Source organism: Plectropomus leopardus, chromosome 7 (assembly GCF_026936395.1).
Source record: "Plectropomus leopardus strain MGB_pleo_1.0 chromosome 7, ASM2693639v1, whole genome shotgun sequence".
Classification (NCBI taxonomy): Eukaryota; Metazoa; Chordata; class Actinopteri; order Perciformes; family Serranidae; genus Plectropomus; species Plectropomus leopardus.
The window spans coordinates 16,747,790-16,764,519 of record NC_142182.1 but is presented as its reverse complement, the minus strand read 5'-3'; the positions used below and the strand labels follow the sequence as shown (position 1 = coordinate 16,764,519).

At 39.4% G+C, this 16,730-nt stretch overlaps 2 protein-coding genes across 9 annotated transcripts in view; one reads left to right on the top strand and one right to left on the bottom strand.

The window, feature by feature from the left end:
- ttc38 (tetratricopeptide repeat domain 38) overlaps window positions 1–16,730 on the bottom strand; it is a 66,894-nt gene that overhangs the window by 33,737 nt on the left and 16,427 nt on the right. The gene's annotated exons all lie outside the window — the stretch shown is intronic.
- tspan33b (tetraspanin 33b) lies at window positions 143–16,380 on the top strand. Of its 4 annotated transcripts, XM_088080085.1 has the most exons (9): window positions 143–315; window positions 3,909–3,966; window positions 5,291–5,418; window positions 5,553–5,627; window positions 9,849–9,944; window positions 10,344–10,472; window positions 13,463–13,624; window positions 14,521–14,563; window positions 15,996–16,380. In XM_088080085.1, exons 1-9 carry the CDS (start codon window positions 220–222, stop codon window positions 16,043–16,045), a joined length of 837 nt encoding a protein of 278 aa, XP_087936211.1. In that variant the 5' UTR covers window positions 143–219; the 3' UTR covers window positions 16,046–16,380. The 4 variants fall into 4 exon arrangements, with proteins under 4 accessions (XP_087936211.1, XP_087936213.1, XP_087936212.1 ...); XM_088080087.1 differs by lacking the exon at window positions 10,344–10,472; XM_088080086.1 differs by lacking the exon at window positions 14,521–14,563 and having other exon boundaries at window positions 16,003–16,380.

Sequence of the window (16,730 nt, the reverse complement as noted above, 5' to 3'; positions counted from 1 at the left end):
CCTACATAGACAGTTCTGGGCCCTGCCAGCATGGCAGAGCAGCGTCACAGCCCCATGCCCCCTTTTTTAGACAGCCTGACACCCCCACAGCCAGCAAACGACCCCCTCCACACAGATTCACATGGGGGCTGAGTCTCTGCGGGGTGGGGCTCAGTCTCAGGACTGTTTTGAAGTAAAACTCACTGTAGTTCTATGAGACAGCAAAAACATTGACAAACAATGGACAGGAAACAGAATCTGAACCGAGCCGAGACATTCACCTTCGTCAACCCCTGGATCAGATATTTTCTCTTCTTCTTCAGCTTCTTATTTTGGGTGAGTAGAGTTGCACTGTTGAGGATTTTTCTTACTGCAGCGCTGGCCAGTACTGACAAAAACATGGCTGTAATGGTGTCCGGGGACTCCATATATTTTTGATATTTCTGAGCATACAAATCACCAGCTATCAAAGAGTTGTAGTTTTCCAAAAACAGTCAGATCAGCTAGAAAACGAGGCTAAACTAAAACAGGCAAAGTAAAAAAGCTTATACATAATGAATGAAGAAATATAATTCAGATAGTATCCGCTGCTGCAAACAGCAGGAGTACCCAGCCGCCCCACTGTTACCTATTTTCAGTTTACTACAGTTATATATGGATACTGAGATTGCTCATACATCACTAGAGCAAATGTTGAGTGCTGCATTCTTATCAAATCAGTTCAGCAATGACTCATACTGAACAGCAAAACACCTGGCAACTGTGCAAGGCTACTGGTATTCTGTATCTGAGTGTTTCCATATATTTTCTGTTATGTACTGTCACTTAAATGTATTGTAGGCTGCATTGTTTCACAACAACACTGCACAAATTTGGAGTCCATATTACTGTATACATAGCAGTGATTGCCAGCCAGGGGTACTTGTAGCCAAGGGGGTAGTTCTGCAGATGCCAGGGGTATGTGGAGTAAATAAACCAATTTGAAAAAAGTTGAGTGGTACTTAGCGAAAAGTAGTGAGACATGTAAACAGTTAGCTAAAATTAATGGATAAATGGTAGAAAAAGTTAAAAGTATTACATAACGATTAAAACAGAGAGATAAGGGGGGACCCGGTAGCTCAGTGGCTGGAGCAGGCAAAAATGGCCCTTTGCTGCATGAAACAGCTAATAGTGTTGGCTGAAAAGGCTTAAAGTTAATGTATAGAAGGTTATAGATTAAAAAGTTTTTAAACTACTTTTAGCTCACAATTTATAATTTATAATGACAAAGATTAAAAAACTGGATACATACATAATGAAGTAAGGGGCCATGCCCCCCCTCAACTTTGGAATATGAAAGGTGGTGGTGGTCTATACAGCACATACTACAGTACAAAGTGTAAAATTCTAAAAGCTCCCCAGCTGGTTGTTACTGTAACTAAGAGACCTGGGGGCAACTGGGACTGTTTGCTGAAGCCATTAGACCATCTATCAGACCTTTTATCCCTCATCAGCACACAAACACACAAGTACACCGTTAACGTCTCTGTCCAACTCCCTTACCTCTCTACCACAATACTACTTCAAGTACAGGGATCACATCTGTAGCTCTACAGAGTCCCTATACCTCAATCATATCCCTGTTCATCCAATCCTACACAAACACAGTGAGGGGGCAAACACTGTACTGCAATCTTACTGTGTTTAGAGCCAATCAGCAGTTACTGCAGCCACAGCAGCCACACAGCCCGACCTGTGTTGACTTTGTTTATCAGACACGAGCTCAGAAGTGAACACTGCAGCCCTAATCCATCAGGTCTTTGTCCCCGTGTCCCCACGGCTCAGTTCAGCTGGCTTTCACCTCCGCACACAATCCGCTGGGAGAAGCCTGATTCATCCCTTTGAAAAGCCTAAAAACAGAGCTGGAATACATTCACTCTGTGTGTGTGTGTGTGTGTGTGTGTGTGTGTGTGTGTGTGTGTGTGTGTGTGTGTGTGTGTGTGTGTGTGTGTGTGTGTGTGTGTGTGTGCATGTCTCCTGTTGCAAATGCGCTCTGCCACCCGTATTCACATGAGCACACACAGTGGCAGCAGACAAATGGAGCTCTACATGCACACACTCCCACACGACAGAGAATATCCTTTAAAAAACTAACTGTGCCTTCAAAAAATCTTGAAAACACTGCAGTTCCAAAGTAAACGTGCATCATCGATGTCCTGTCAGCTACTATCTTGTCAAGTTGCATTACTGATTCCAAAACTGTGAGGGGGATTTCAAAAAGTACCAATTTACTTCTCCAGAGCACATTAAAAAAAATTGGGTTGAACGTGAATGCCCGCCAAATAAAAATTACACCCCTTTCATTGCAAGTAATGCCATGGATCCACCTCCAGAGATCCAATACAGGCTTTTCAGACAGAGACAAAACAAATCCATGTTCGTACAGGCTGAACAAAAAGACTTCTGTATACAAACAGAGACACACACTGACACATAAACAATCAGTAATCAGGAGACTGTCTGAAAATCTGGAGGCTGGAAAATGAAAGCAAGCCATGCTGATTGTTATTCAAGGTGAAAAAAACAACCAAGAAAAGGAGGAAAATTAGTGTTGACAATGCAGTCAACATGGAGCTCTAACTCCACCTACATTCCACCCTGTTTCATTGTGTCGCTTCTGTTAGGACGAGCTCACATCCTCGGCAGCTTTACAACATCCTCAAGCAACACCATTACTTACAGCACGCAAACACACACACACACACACAAACACACAGTGCCTGGATGCTGTCACTGTTTTGAGACCTCATTATAAGGAGGTATTCTACCCTTCATCCAATGCATGCACGTCGTGGGCATCTGACATCTCTTTTGTGTTCAATATTTTATATAGTGTGAGCTTTTTTTTGCTACTGTAATGTTTTCTTCTGTCTTTTTAAAAGCATATTGCAGGTCTCAGATCAAAAGCATGGAAACCATCTGTTGCTTTCTCACCTTCTTACTGATTTTTTTTCCTCTGACTGCTGTTCATGTACTGAGAAATAAAAATAATGATCTATTGTCCACATACAATAGTCAAAACAATGCTTGGTGAAACAAGGGCAGTTAATAGTCACCATTTTCTAACCAAGGTCAAGTTCTACTTGACAGGTGGATTTATAAAATACTCCAAAGAAAGGAGTTTTCAATTCTGAAGGATTTTCTTTAAAATCACAGGTGGACAGAGTTTGTCAGAAAAAATAAATTCTCCTCTTCAATGTTCCACATCATCAGCCTCCAAATTCCGATGAATAAAGCCGTGCTCCATATATTTTGGGTTTTTTTCCCCGTTGACATCCATCTGTCTGTTTATCGGAAACAAATAAACTGCCCCTGAAGCCACAACTACAGGTGCTCTACATATTCAGCACCTGCGGAAAGGCTCATTGTCTCTAACCTGATCACACCTGTCCTGGTTCACAATGCTGATCAAATCTGTTTTAAAAAAACGCAGAATTACATATCAATAGTGAACGCCCTTTCTAGATTTTGCAAAGGATAAAAAAAGGCTGCTGGATTTAATCTTAAAGTGATCTTTTGGATCCCAAATTCCTATCCAAACCCTCTGGGAAAAGTGTGAGATTTTGTGAATTATGCTTATTTCAGAGAGAGAGAGAGAGTGAGTGAGTGAGTGAGTGAGTGAGTGAGTGAGTGAGTGAGAGAGTGAGAGAGAGAGAGATCTTCTCTATCTTCTATTTTCCTTTTTTCCTCACTTGTGTCTAAGGACAGGGATGTCATATGCTGTAAAGCCCTCTGAGGCAAATTGTTTTGTGATAATGGGCTATATAAATAAAACTGACTTGACTTCCTTTTATTAGCAGTCGTACAAGAAAAAGAGAAAAAGTAATCAGCTTAATGTGCTATCTTATGCAAGTCTTCACATGATTTACAACTTCCCTCTTTTCTCGCAGGTTTTCTCCTTGTTGATTGTTGCCATCGGGGTGTATGCTAAAGTCCAGAAAGCTACAGGTATGTACATGACACACTTATTTCATGTTCGGGTACATACAAAGGCATTTTAATACACTTCCTAAATTCTACAGAAATTGATTATTAAGGCCTTTACACTCTAGGGGTGGTGGGAATAAATGACACAAAAATGTAAAAAATGCTAAATTTGGGACAGTTGCAATACTTAAATCCTGTAGATCACAACAACTACCACAAATTCAACCAACCCCTATGAACTTTGCACGACCTTGCAATTTCATCTAATTACCACAACTTCACCACAAATTTGAACAATCAACGTACACGTCACAGACATCTCACATTTACCAACAAAACTTACTGCTCATGACAAAAATAGGCATTTCTCTAATGTTCTGCAAGAATGTGAAGATAAATCCTTTCGCACTATGTGCAACGCTGTGGTAAGCCACAATCAAAAGTCACTGATTGACAAACACTACTCAACTGCAAAACATACCCAGAAAATGGCTGAAAAACATTTACAGACAAGATAAATCACCATGACAGAGGCTGTTGCATCCAGATCTATCACAAGTGCTAAAAGAATCAAGGAGAGGTAGATTAAATATGGATGTTTGGTGGCGATGTTAGTGTGGTTTAAATCACAAACTCAGAATAGTGTGGTTTTATTCTGACTGGAAAAATTTGCCTTTGATTTTTAATGAATTATATAAAAGAAAAATTACATTATTTTCTGCCATTTTCACTTGTTCCCACAATTCATTGAAAACAAAGTTTTTCAAAATTTGCCAATAAATAATTAAAATAAATAATTAATAAATAAATAATTAGGCCACACACAAATAAAACATCCCTGGTGTGTAAGGGCCTTGTTTTGTGTTTTCCCAATGAAAAGTTCATTTCTAATATTTAGTTGTGTCCATAGAGCTCCTTTAGTCTTGGAGCTGTGGTGGTGTGTAGCCTCTTTTAGCTGAAAACCTGTTAAATTCAGAGTAATCACTTGTCACGTTTAGTGGGTTGGCAAGGTTTGGCTTTATATTTATTTTATCTTTTATCATTATTTTTCCCCATCTAATTTTTATCATGCAGTGGATGGACAACAAAAAAGATTAACTTGGCCTCATCCCACAGATTATGCTTCTGCTCCCTGTGTAATCCATAACAGATTATTAGTATTTTAGGAAAACGAAGGCAGCTAGTTTGGGTGGGGAAGATAGGAAAACAAAAAAATGGGCTGTGAGAGGTAGGGAATGAATTCTAATAAAGGTTAGAAAGTAGAAATAAATGAAGGGAGGAAAAGAGGTGAAGGTAGGAATAGAGAAAAATATCTAAACAGGGGCTATTCCTGTCTTTCTGCCAGACACTGTGCGAGACACGTTCCTGATCGACCCGGCTGTCATCCTAATTGTGGTGGGGGTGGTCATGTTCTTCATCACTTTCTGTGGCTGCATCGGAGCCCTTCGAGAGAACATTCGCCTCCTTAAGACAGTAATAGACATAACACACACATAACTAATATTGGCGCTGTCCAAAGCCAAGACTTACATCTCGTGTGTAACGAAAAATCTGACTGTTTTGATTATATCTTAGACTGTTTTAATACTTGTCTTGTCTTACTCTAGTTCTCCTTCAGCCTGACATTGGTCTTCCTTACCCAGCTGGCCATAGCAATTCTTGGCTTCTTCTACTCCGATCAGGTACTTTGTCTCCACACTGACAATACTGTGCTCTAGCTGAGTTATTCTATAATATAAAGTCTCTATAAAGGTCACATTTGGCCTCCAATGCCTTTCTACAGTGACACCACCATCGACCATGAATGCCCCGGAGCTCCACTGATCTAGTGTATTCTTTGGGCATTCTGTGCATTTGTGAACTACAGTGTATCAAACTTAATAAGGCTTAGGATCTGAACCCACAGATGGGCCCACAGAGCCCACACAGCCCACAGGGGGAATTTGTTGTAAATGTCGGAACTGCACAGCATTCACAGAAAGGACTTAAACCTACTTGACTGGAAAACACTTATTATTCCAATTTATTACAACCTTAGTTTTATTTTCATAGTTTTGACCACAATTCCTATTTGCTATGAGAACTCGAGGTGGGGAAAAAAAACACAGCAATCAGACCTCCAGTTTAACCAAACTCTTTTGGTGGAGGAAATAAAGGCAAATATTACCTATACTATCAAGATCTGTCACAGAGTTTTTCTCTGATAAAAATTTCACCTCATATTGTACTGTGTACGATAGTGACACATAAACGTTATTTGGTTTGATATAAGAGATAATTACAGACATTTTTTCTGCATTCACTTCCAGTTTTACCTCCAAAGAAAGCAGATTATTCGATGCTATTTATAGTACTGAATAACTGTGGCCAGTATTGTAACCAAAATAATGTCCAAAACGTATACAATATTAAAGCTGTAAGAAGCCAAATGTGGTTCCCAATTTTTTTCCAATTAATTCAATGTGATGCATCATAACAGGTTGCATATAGGTTGTATATTATTGCATCTCAGTGAGCAACACTACACCTATTTACACAGTTACAAAAACTGATTTGATTAAGTGTACTAAAAATATATATGTGCTGTGTGTCACCATACCTATACTACCATACTATTTAGTATGTCAGAAAGAAAATTTGTATGCCCTTATACATAGCATGTATGCCAGCATACTTTTCTGGCTTTTTTGACCAACAAAACTTTTGCAGCAACAGATGCCTTACTTTGACTGAGTTGCAGACACGATGACAGTTTGGCAGCTCATTGACAGCTCATTTTGACAGCTGTCTGGAGCTGCAACAACGGATGACTGACAGTGCATTCAGGTGACTGGTGACCAGTCAAACAGTAATAGTAAGAATAGAAATTTAAGTGAACAAACTAATCATAAAGATAACCAAAAGCTAAAGGACATAACTATGAAACTAACAATGACAGAGAAATGCAAAATAAATGTTACTGTTGTGAATATAGTATAGATAAATCTAAAATATATGCAGTGATTACTGAAAGTAAAAACTACTGTACATAGATTGCAAAGTAACAACAGCAGAGCTTTTCAGGCTGACCTCTGGCAAACTCCAGGAATTGCATTTTGTTGTATCTCCACAGTGACATTTGGTGATAACATTAAAATCTCCTGCATTCCAAATTTTATACTTCTTTTTACTTGACTAGACTGTGGTGGATATATGAGCAAGAGGGTCAAATTTGAATAGATGATGTTATGACAAAGTCGTTTGTTCCAACTGTATGTATACTCCGTGCAACAGTGCGTACTTTGTAAGGGCAGCTATTATAGGAGCTGTAAGTAAGACGAAAAATACCAGGACGCATTGATATAATGATTTTGATTGTACTCTTAATATGCACTCCTCCCACAATGCAATGCCAAAAGGATCGGGGAGCTACTCACATTTGCAAAAGGACTAAAGCTGTATCCCAGAATTCAGACTACTTAAAGGTACGCTATTTTCCAAAAGTGCAGTGCATAAAGGAAATGAAAGAGCTACTTACAACTGCAAGAAAGATGGTGGAGAGACAGCTATTGACATATCTTTAGACACATTTTGTGATGTGAAATGTAAATTTACAGCAAAATTCTAAAGATTAATGTAGACAATGCATCATATAATGCTATACTGTATAATTTCCTGTTGGCATTAAACAGAAAGGTATGTTGATTTCTTGTACTCTAAATGCAATAACAGTACACTACAGAGATTTGCATATAGTGCATACCATATAAAATTAGTGTGGCATTGGGAAATAAAAAGCAATATTGCATCTCAGACTGTTTCATCTGAATGAGTTTCAGAAGCCTCAAGAGGTATAATTACACAGTATTTAACAAGAGAAAACTAGACAGTCCAAAGAGTAAACATAATTTTGTGCGAAGGATCCTTTTTTATACCCATTTAGAAACTAATAATCATTTTGAAACCCATTGTGGGGGTTTCAAGCACTGAATAAAAGGGTCTGTAGGAGACCAGGTAATAATTTACTCACTGACTGCATGAATGTACATACAGTACATGTATGTGCATTCCTGTACATGCATCTGAGCTCCCAACATGACCGCAGTGATTGATTGGAGGGCTGTAGGGAAAAAAAGGATGCCCCCCCCCCTCTAGCACCCACTTATCTCCTACAGTTACATCCCATTAGGGTCCTCTGAGAATAAAAACACAACAGCCAGCAGTGGCAGCGTTCCCTGACATCAGTGTGTGGCGGAGTGCCTGGTGCCTGACGATACCTCTTCTATCCCTTGTGTTCTCTGTCAGTGCTCGGACTACCTGCTGCTAAACAGAGCAGTTTAACAACCCTCCCAGCATCCTTCCTCGCTAAATGATTCAAATGCTTCGGCACTTCAAAGTGGAACCAAATGTTCCATTTCAACAGATCCCTTGAAGGAGACTTTGCCACTAATGACATGGAGAGGTGTGACAGTGGGCTGCGAAGCCCATGAGCATACCGCGCACCACGTGGAAATAGGGGAGGGCACAGTGATTGCGGGGAAAAGTGCTGTAAAAATCCTAACAATTTAGTAAAACTACTTCGGGATAAGGCATTTTGGGCTATTTTGATAGAGCTTACAGTATTTATCAACATAACCTGTTCCAATGCCGGATATAATGAGAACAATTCGGAGAGCCTTCAGCAAACCGCTCACAGAAGTTCATTTCAGGCTTAATGAAATTTTAAAGTTCAGCAGCTTATTAGCATACAGCACTCCTATTAGCATACATTACATCTGAACTCAGTCTGTGTAACCATGGCCCCTCCTTGTTTTCAGAATTTAAAGGATCGAGATTTGCATTAAATATCTTTTTCTAACACCCAATTTATGTGTGAGAATAGAAAAGCTGTATAACAGCAATATGATATGGACAGTGAAAGCTGGCAAAATAAAGTAGCACACAATTTAAATGTCTGAATCAACCTCATCTAGTTTGAAGTCCTTATTACAAATAATTTAAACATATCAATGTATTTCATTTTTTATTTTATCTGGGTTGTGTTTATTCAGCTGAAGTGGAGCTGATGAAAATTGCCACATTATAATAACAAATGGCCAAATTCAAGCAATTATCCACTGCAGCTGAAATAGCGTTAAACCTGAGTGTGTGCGCTCTATATTTGGTATGCATCATGTACATTGATCTCAAAGGCATGAATGATTTTAATTATTATTATGCTGCACTCCTGCAGCCATCTCTGCAGCAATTCCTGCTCCGCTGCCACCTTGTTGAGATACATCCCACAGGATGCTCATACAATGCAAACAAGAGGATGTTATGTGTTCCCTTCAGACATCAGACAATCATTATTATTTATGTTTATTTTACATGGGCAGATACATGAGCACAGAATATGCACAGCATAGTGTTTATAGCCTAAAAGCTCATTTGTAGCACGCCTCCCTCGGTGGCCTTTTATAAAAATGCATTCGTACTGCGATGCAACGTAAATACTTTGTATGCCATTTACAATAAAATGTAAAAGTAGATCAAATCCAAATAAAGCCACCGGATTAACTGTGAATACATGCCTGATCTCTCTGGAGAAACGGTTTTAACTTAGATTTGAAATGATCCTACATATGATCCACTCTGAGTCGTGTGAGGATTTCCACAGTTTCTGTCCTAAGGAAGTTTCACAAAGAAGCACTTTGCAATCCTCTATAGATGCAGCATGGGTAATTAACTGAGCCACAAAGCCTGAGAGCTTTCGCCATGGCACTGAGCACCTTAGGATCCTGGTTATAGAGACATTTCTAGATAAATTCACCTCTGGTAATTTTAATGAAGTTATTAAACCTTGACAGAGTTCCTTTCTTCAGTACATGTTTATATTAAAGCTATTATGCTGTGTTTAAACTCCCACGTGTCTTCTCTCTTAGACTCGGGATGCTTTGGGAAAGTTTGTGAAGAAAGCCATTGTGCACTACAGGGATGACCTGGATCTGCAGAACCTGATGGATTACATCCAGAAAGAGGTGCTGTGGCCAATTCCACTTAGCTAGAATGGCTGTGCTCGTGTCTGTAGCTGTTCACATCACACAAGTCTACAAAATTGATCCCAGCTAGGGGTTTACTGAAGCTCTAAACTAAGAAACCACAACCAAAGACCACAGAGCTGTATGTTTTATGTTTGTTATTTTGGCTTTGGAGAGGGATTTCCACATGAGAGGCTACATGTTACATACAGTTCCTGTACTCTGCGGGTCTCCTCATGTGAAATTTCTCATCCATCTGCACAAACTGGCACACTCGTGAGCCTGGGTTTTCCCATGGGAGAAGCCCAGACTGGCAGGATGTACAGTACAGAGCAAGGCCACATTTCTAAATATAAACCTGTCCTGTGCTCTCCTCTCTCTTTCCTTCCTCTCTCTCAGTTCAAATGTTGTGGGTGGAACAACTACACAGACTGGTCTTGGAACCTGTACTTTAATTGCACACATGAGAACCCCAGCTCCGAGCGCTGTGCTGTGCCATACTCCTGCTGCACTCCTGTTCCTGGAGAGGTGTGTGCTCATGTAGCCTCATGACTCATGACACTGTGTGGACCAACTACTTTAAAAGCTTAATGGAAAACTACTAACTGTGAAGTAACTTTAACTTAAAAACACTTCTTCAAGGAACTCTCTGGGTTGCATGCCAGTTAACAGTATAAAAGGAGGTATCAACTAATTCAATTCCATGGTGCTTTATGTAAAATATAGACGTATCAGTCATCGAGGACACAGTGCGTAAAAGTTTCCAGACCTGCACTTAGACTTCAACCTTCGCCACTTACAGGCAAGAAAAGTATCTAACAGCAACAGTTTAAAATTAGGTTACTAGCCAAACCTCAGTTCTCTGAGTGATGTAAGATGCTATGAAAGAGAACTGCAAATATAGATATGCTGATGTCCGGCATCTACAGTGAAGGAAAAGTAATCATTTCTAAATCAGGGTTATCAAACATATAGCCCGTGTGCCAGCCCGCTTAAGGGTCCAATCTAACCCACTGGATGACTTTGCACATCTAACACTGTGTACATTTACATGCACAAAATAGTCTGTTTTTTTTGCCCCATTCCTACTAAGCTGTTCTCTCTTCTCAATATCACCCAATATCCATTTATATGTTTTACTCTGCTCTGCTCCAATCTTAAAACCACAGCAAAACAGGTATCAGTGTAGACTTAAAATAACATTAGATTCAGGTCAATACATTGTTATGTACTGATTGGTTAGTGAAAATTGAATATGAATAGGCTACTTATATTCATTGTTATGGTCATTGTTGATCACTGTTAATATTCAAAGATATTCTGCAGTAAAATATTGTCAGCAGCTCCAGTAAATCTGCATTGGCCTTCTATCTCAAAACATTATTGGCATGAGCCCATTTCTGAGCCACTGTCAAAACTTAAAATTTGTACATGGTTTGTAAGGCTGGGGATAACTCAAACTGCTTTTTAATAACGTCCACTCGATGTGGAAAATGTACATGTAACAAAAGTGAGTGGTAGACTCACTGAGACATATTGTGGAAATTGCACTTGTTTTTCTTCAGACATCTCAGGCTGTTCATAATCTGTTTTGCTCATGTGTTTGACTTTTCAGAATGTACCTCTTTACACTAAAAGAACAAGAAAATTTGGAGATGTTGTTTCTTCTAGGTTATTATGGAGTGGTTTTACTGGCCCATGCCACCTGGGATCAAAGTTGGCTGTATTTGGCCCATGAACTAAAACACGTTTGACACTCCTGTTCTAAAAGAGATTTGACAACTACAAGTATAACATGTTGAGGGCATTATCCTGGACCTAGACTTCTGAATTGCTGCCAATTTCTTTTTTAAATCATGTGGAAAACAGAAAAAGATAACTGCACCTCATAACCACTACCACAGCAAATAAATCAACTGACTTTAGGGAAAGATGCGTCACTACTGATTGGTTAGGGCAAAATGGGCAACAGGACTCTATGTAAGACTCAGTGAATGAAATTAAATACCAATGTTGGTTTCCTGATGATCAGGTTTAATAAGCAAGACAAGAATTGTCTTCTTCTCTCCTGATGTCACGTTTTCAGGTGACATCAGGAGACTTCACCCCGCACACTCTGCCTGACTGCTATTGATAAGAAAAGATACACTAACATATCTTAAAGGCTCAAGAATCCAAAATTTTCTACGGAATTTACAACACCATTAGTGATCTGTGGGTACTCAAATGGCCAGAGCTTCTTAAAAATGACATTATAATCACTATTTACATTGGATAAGTACACATACATGTGTGCCAAAACTGCAAAAGCTCTTTATGTCTTTGCCTTGAGGCGACATCAGCAGGTCTACAATTGCAGGTATTAAACTGCTGCTGGTTTTACTTTTTTTGGGTTGAAGTGAATTGTCATACATTGATCTGGTCTGCCAGTTTCTCCCTTATGATGAGTCTGCAGCATGCATTAATTATTATTATAATAATTATTATTGTTGTGTGACTTTGAGTGTCTTAGTGAGTCAAGAGCAAGCTTCATGAGGTGATTACCAACTAAAACAGTTTAGAATGATATAATAATCAATGGAAAAGTGAAATTGCATGAACAAAGAGTTCCTAAAGACAAAAGTTCAAGCTAACCTACTGATATGTAATGCTCATATCCAACATATATAGCATTGCTGTGCAGTATGATATGCAGCATACTGTAACATGCTGTGCATGTGCAGCAGTGCTGGCAGTGGTGATTTAACCGTTTCAAAATTTAAGCCTGTTTCATTAACATTTTATCACATTTTGTCTACACAGAATCAACATAGCAGCCCTGTGCAAACAAATGAAATGTGTGCGGTTGGCATGCACGCTTGCACACAAGCAGTATATATGTAAATACTGCTCCTGTGCATGCATGAACACACACATTTGCACTTGCACAAAGACACGTCCAAATTGCTTGTCTAACCTCTGTGCAGACACACAACAGCATGGCTTACAACCACCAATGACAATTCCCTCTAGTTTGTGTGGAGACAGGAAACTAAGGAGTGCATGTAGATCCATCAGACTAATATTGATTATACATCATGCTACATGGAAAACAGATCACAGCAACCTTTTTCTACGTGGGTGAACAATCAATTAATTAAACATCAGAGGAGCTAATGCAGTGCTGCGACCTGCTGTTCGTAGCCTGTAACTGCATGGCTACTTTAGGGGATAAACAGCCTTCACACATCAAATGCACATGGTTGTATTGTTCTCTCATCGTTTTCTTCCCTTATCTTTATCCAAGTCTCTTCAGTCAGCAGGCTTCTTCAAAACTCTCCATTGGCTGACACAACAGTTAATATATTTGTCAAGGCAAAATAACACAAGACATGCCAAACAGCAGCCTGTGAAAGCATCTTTTGAATACTGCTTTCAGTGTTTCAGGTTAAATCCTCAAGACATAAAAAGAAAGACAATCTCCCAAACAATCACATTGTCTGTGTCTTTGTCTTTGCCTTTTCCCATCTGGCTTACAGACAGTGATCAACACTATGTGCGGTTTTGGTGTTCAAACCCAGAACTACCTGGAGGCAAACAAGTCAATCTACCCGGTAGGCTGTGCGGACAAAGCAGTGATGTGGATCGAGTCTCATCTGTTGCTTGTGGGAGCTCTCGCCCTAGGTCTAGCCTTGCCTCAGGTAACCCCACACATGCACTTACTTAACAGAGTATTCAATCTATATGAATCACTCATTTGTGTATCAATTATTTCTATGGTAAATTTGTGTAGAAAAGGTTTTTTTTGTTTTTTTTTTACTCACGTGTCTACACAGTGAACAGAGAATCTAAAAAATTGAGAGAATTCTTGATGATTTAAGTCATCGGTGATTGTTTGTAATGGCAAAACAAATTCTCGCATGACTTGTGCAGTACAATCCAAGTTTCATCAGTTTATCCCCTAGATTTATTTCAGCATCCATGTTTTATTTTGCCTGCCAGAAGATTTATAGCAGGTCTGCTGACAAAGTTGAACAGAATTACATACAATAAAATGCTTCCAATGCCCCATATACTGCTGCAACTGCTTCTGCAGATGAAACATTGAAATATTGAAACACGTTTCAATATTGCTTGTGAAAACAATTGATGACTGTTAGTAAGTAGATCATCTATTCGGGTACCTTCATAAAAAATGTATCCACATAGTTTACATTAGAGGTTTTTGAGTAATGACATCAAAACCAAAAACTGTTACAGTTGTCTCCCTTGATCAACCCAGCATTTCCAGTTACAGAAGAAAAATTACTCAAATCCTAAAGAAATGCAGATGAGAAAGAGCCAGTATACATAAACATGATTTGTCAGTCATGTGGGCACACTGAGACTGTTTATGTGAAAGTGTTTCAGAGCAGTCTTTCAGAAGTATAGAGTATAAGACTGGATCAATGAGACTGGGATTATGCTGCCCGAGTTGTGTGAGTTTGTTAACGCATGGTTTCAAACTGTTTTGCTGTTGTTAAACATGAGACTCATTTACTTCAATTCATCAAGAATTTTCTCTTTTTTTGGATTCCTTGTTCACTGTGGAGGCCAGCGGGAAAAACAAAGTTTTCTTCTGGAATTAAACGTAACACGGGGTGAGTAATCGATATACAAATTGTCATTAGGGGGGTGAAGTGCTCCTTTTATTCAGGCTGTGCACTATTTGGCAACAGTCACTTGCCATTGGTAACCTCAGACAATTCTTGGTTAAAAAAAGATCTAGTCTTGTCTTAAATAAGCTCACACACTCACACAAGTCAATATAAGCATCAACTGGAGGCTCACCGGATTGAACGTGCAGCGATCAATATATTGACTGGCCCTGCTCGCTCAAAGGCAGACTGGCATGGTGCATTTGGATTGGGCAGTGAAATAGTCCGAGGAACACTTCATCAATCAGGACCCTGCACCTTTCCTGAAGTAACACACGTACAAACATCAACTGGAGAGCTTCAAACAACTTCCCTTTACAAGTGGAGATTGTTTCACATACTGTAGAACAGGCCTGTCTTAGCACAGGAGAAAGAAGAAAAATCTAATAAAAATCTTATTTTAAAAGAAACCAACAGGGTGTAGGGTTAATGCAAGGCCACTGGGATAGGACTGATTTAAAACAGAGGATTATACCTAGACAGCAATAACTAGGCACAATGGTATAATGAATTTTTAACTGCACATTATTAATTTAGTACTCTGTTCTAGACCGAAAGCTCGGGTTAATGTGCAACCGCGGTAGAAGTCTGCGTGTGATAATGTAAGATTATGGGCCAAAGAAAGGAGCATACTAACGATTCCCCTCCCACTCACTGAGCACCACCGCACAACTCACCTCAAATCCCATAGCACTAAGTACTGTGAATAAGTCAAGTCAATATGTTAGATTTTCCATGAAATCTAATTACTGTAGCATTTATCAAAAGCTGCTTCTAAATAATTAGTACGCCAACTTATCAAGATGATTCAGCTACTGTCACATTGTATTCTACCACAGTGCAGCTTTGTCACTGGATCTTTAGCCTGATCTCGCTCGCTCTCATATCAGGCTGATTGGGTCTCCAAAGATCCTGCTAAGAGGGAAGCGTGTGAATTACCCATGAGTCCTGTCAAAACAATTGCACTAGTATTCCAGTTGCTTTGATGTGCAGGAAATCTGATGATGAAGTTCTCTTTTTTGTCTTGCACATCCTAACTTAACACTGAACGTGTCTGCATAACAAGCAGCATTTAAATCAAACTGTTGATTATTGAATAGCTCTTTTAAAATCTGTTTGCAGCTGAATGTGAGTGATCTGCTGAGAGAAACACTTTGTGATCAGCTTTATAGGAAATGATACGTAAAAGTGTTAAAATCCTGTTAAACTGAATATACAGTCATTTCAAGTGACAGAATCCAAACAGTTTTATGTCATTTTGAAACACTTCCTCTCTGTATCAGATGAGCTTGAGGCACCTTGAGATGCTCGGCACAGGCTGTACAGTTTCAGAGAGTCTGTTTTGTAATCTAAAGTGGCTGCTACTGTCCTCTAGATTGCAGGCATTGTGCTGTCCCAGATCCTGATCTCTCAGATCCAAGATGAGATTACCTCAGTGTTGTGAGAGCGGGCTGACGCAGGAAGAGAGGAGGAAAGAAAAGAACTTACAGTACATTGCTCGGCTCGTCTGACATGTGCAAGGACATCTTTTTTTACTGCTTCAGTATCACTGCGACATTTGAGTACACATTCTGACTGTGATGTTGCTTACAGGCATGAAAGTGTGGTGCACAAGGAGTCATCACATGAAAAGTGCAAAGTGTATATTTATTGGTTCTGAACATGGTTTTTGTATTGATCTTGACATGAGGATTTTATTTCTGATAAGTATTTATATTTAAATGTTAAGTTTGCTAATAAAATTCAAAAGAGAAAAGCCACACTGCTCTACAGTATATTGATTGGGAGGTATCAGTTTGGTTAGCTAAAAGAATCAACTCGTGAAGAATGTGATTAAAAGCTATTAATCACACTGACCCTTCCTAAGTCCGGCCCCCCTGAGTTAGGTATGCTAGGTTAGACAAGCTTGACACAAAGAAACATGGCACCACTGGTGCTTCTAAGCAGGATGCCGCAGTGTTTATTAGATGGGTGACAGAACACGATAGAGGGATATATTCCCAATAGTAACTGTCCTCAATGAGGCAAATCAACATAAACTGGGGCTTCTGGTCTCAACGAAAAAAAGAAGTAGAGACCAAGAATGACATCAGTCAACATTGCTCCTGTG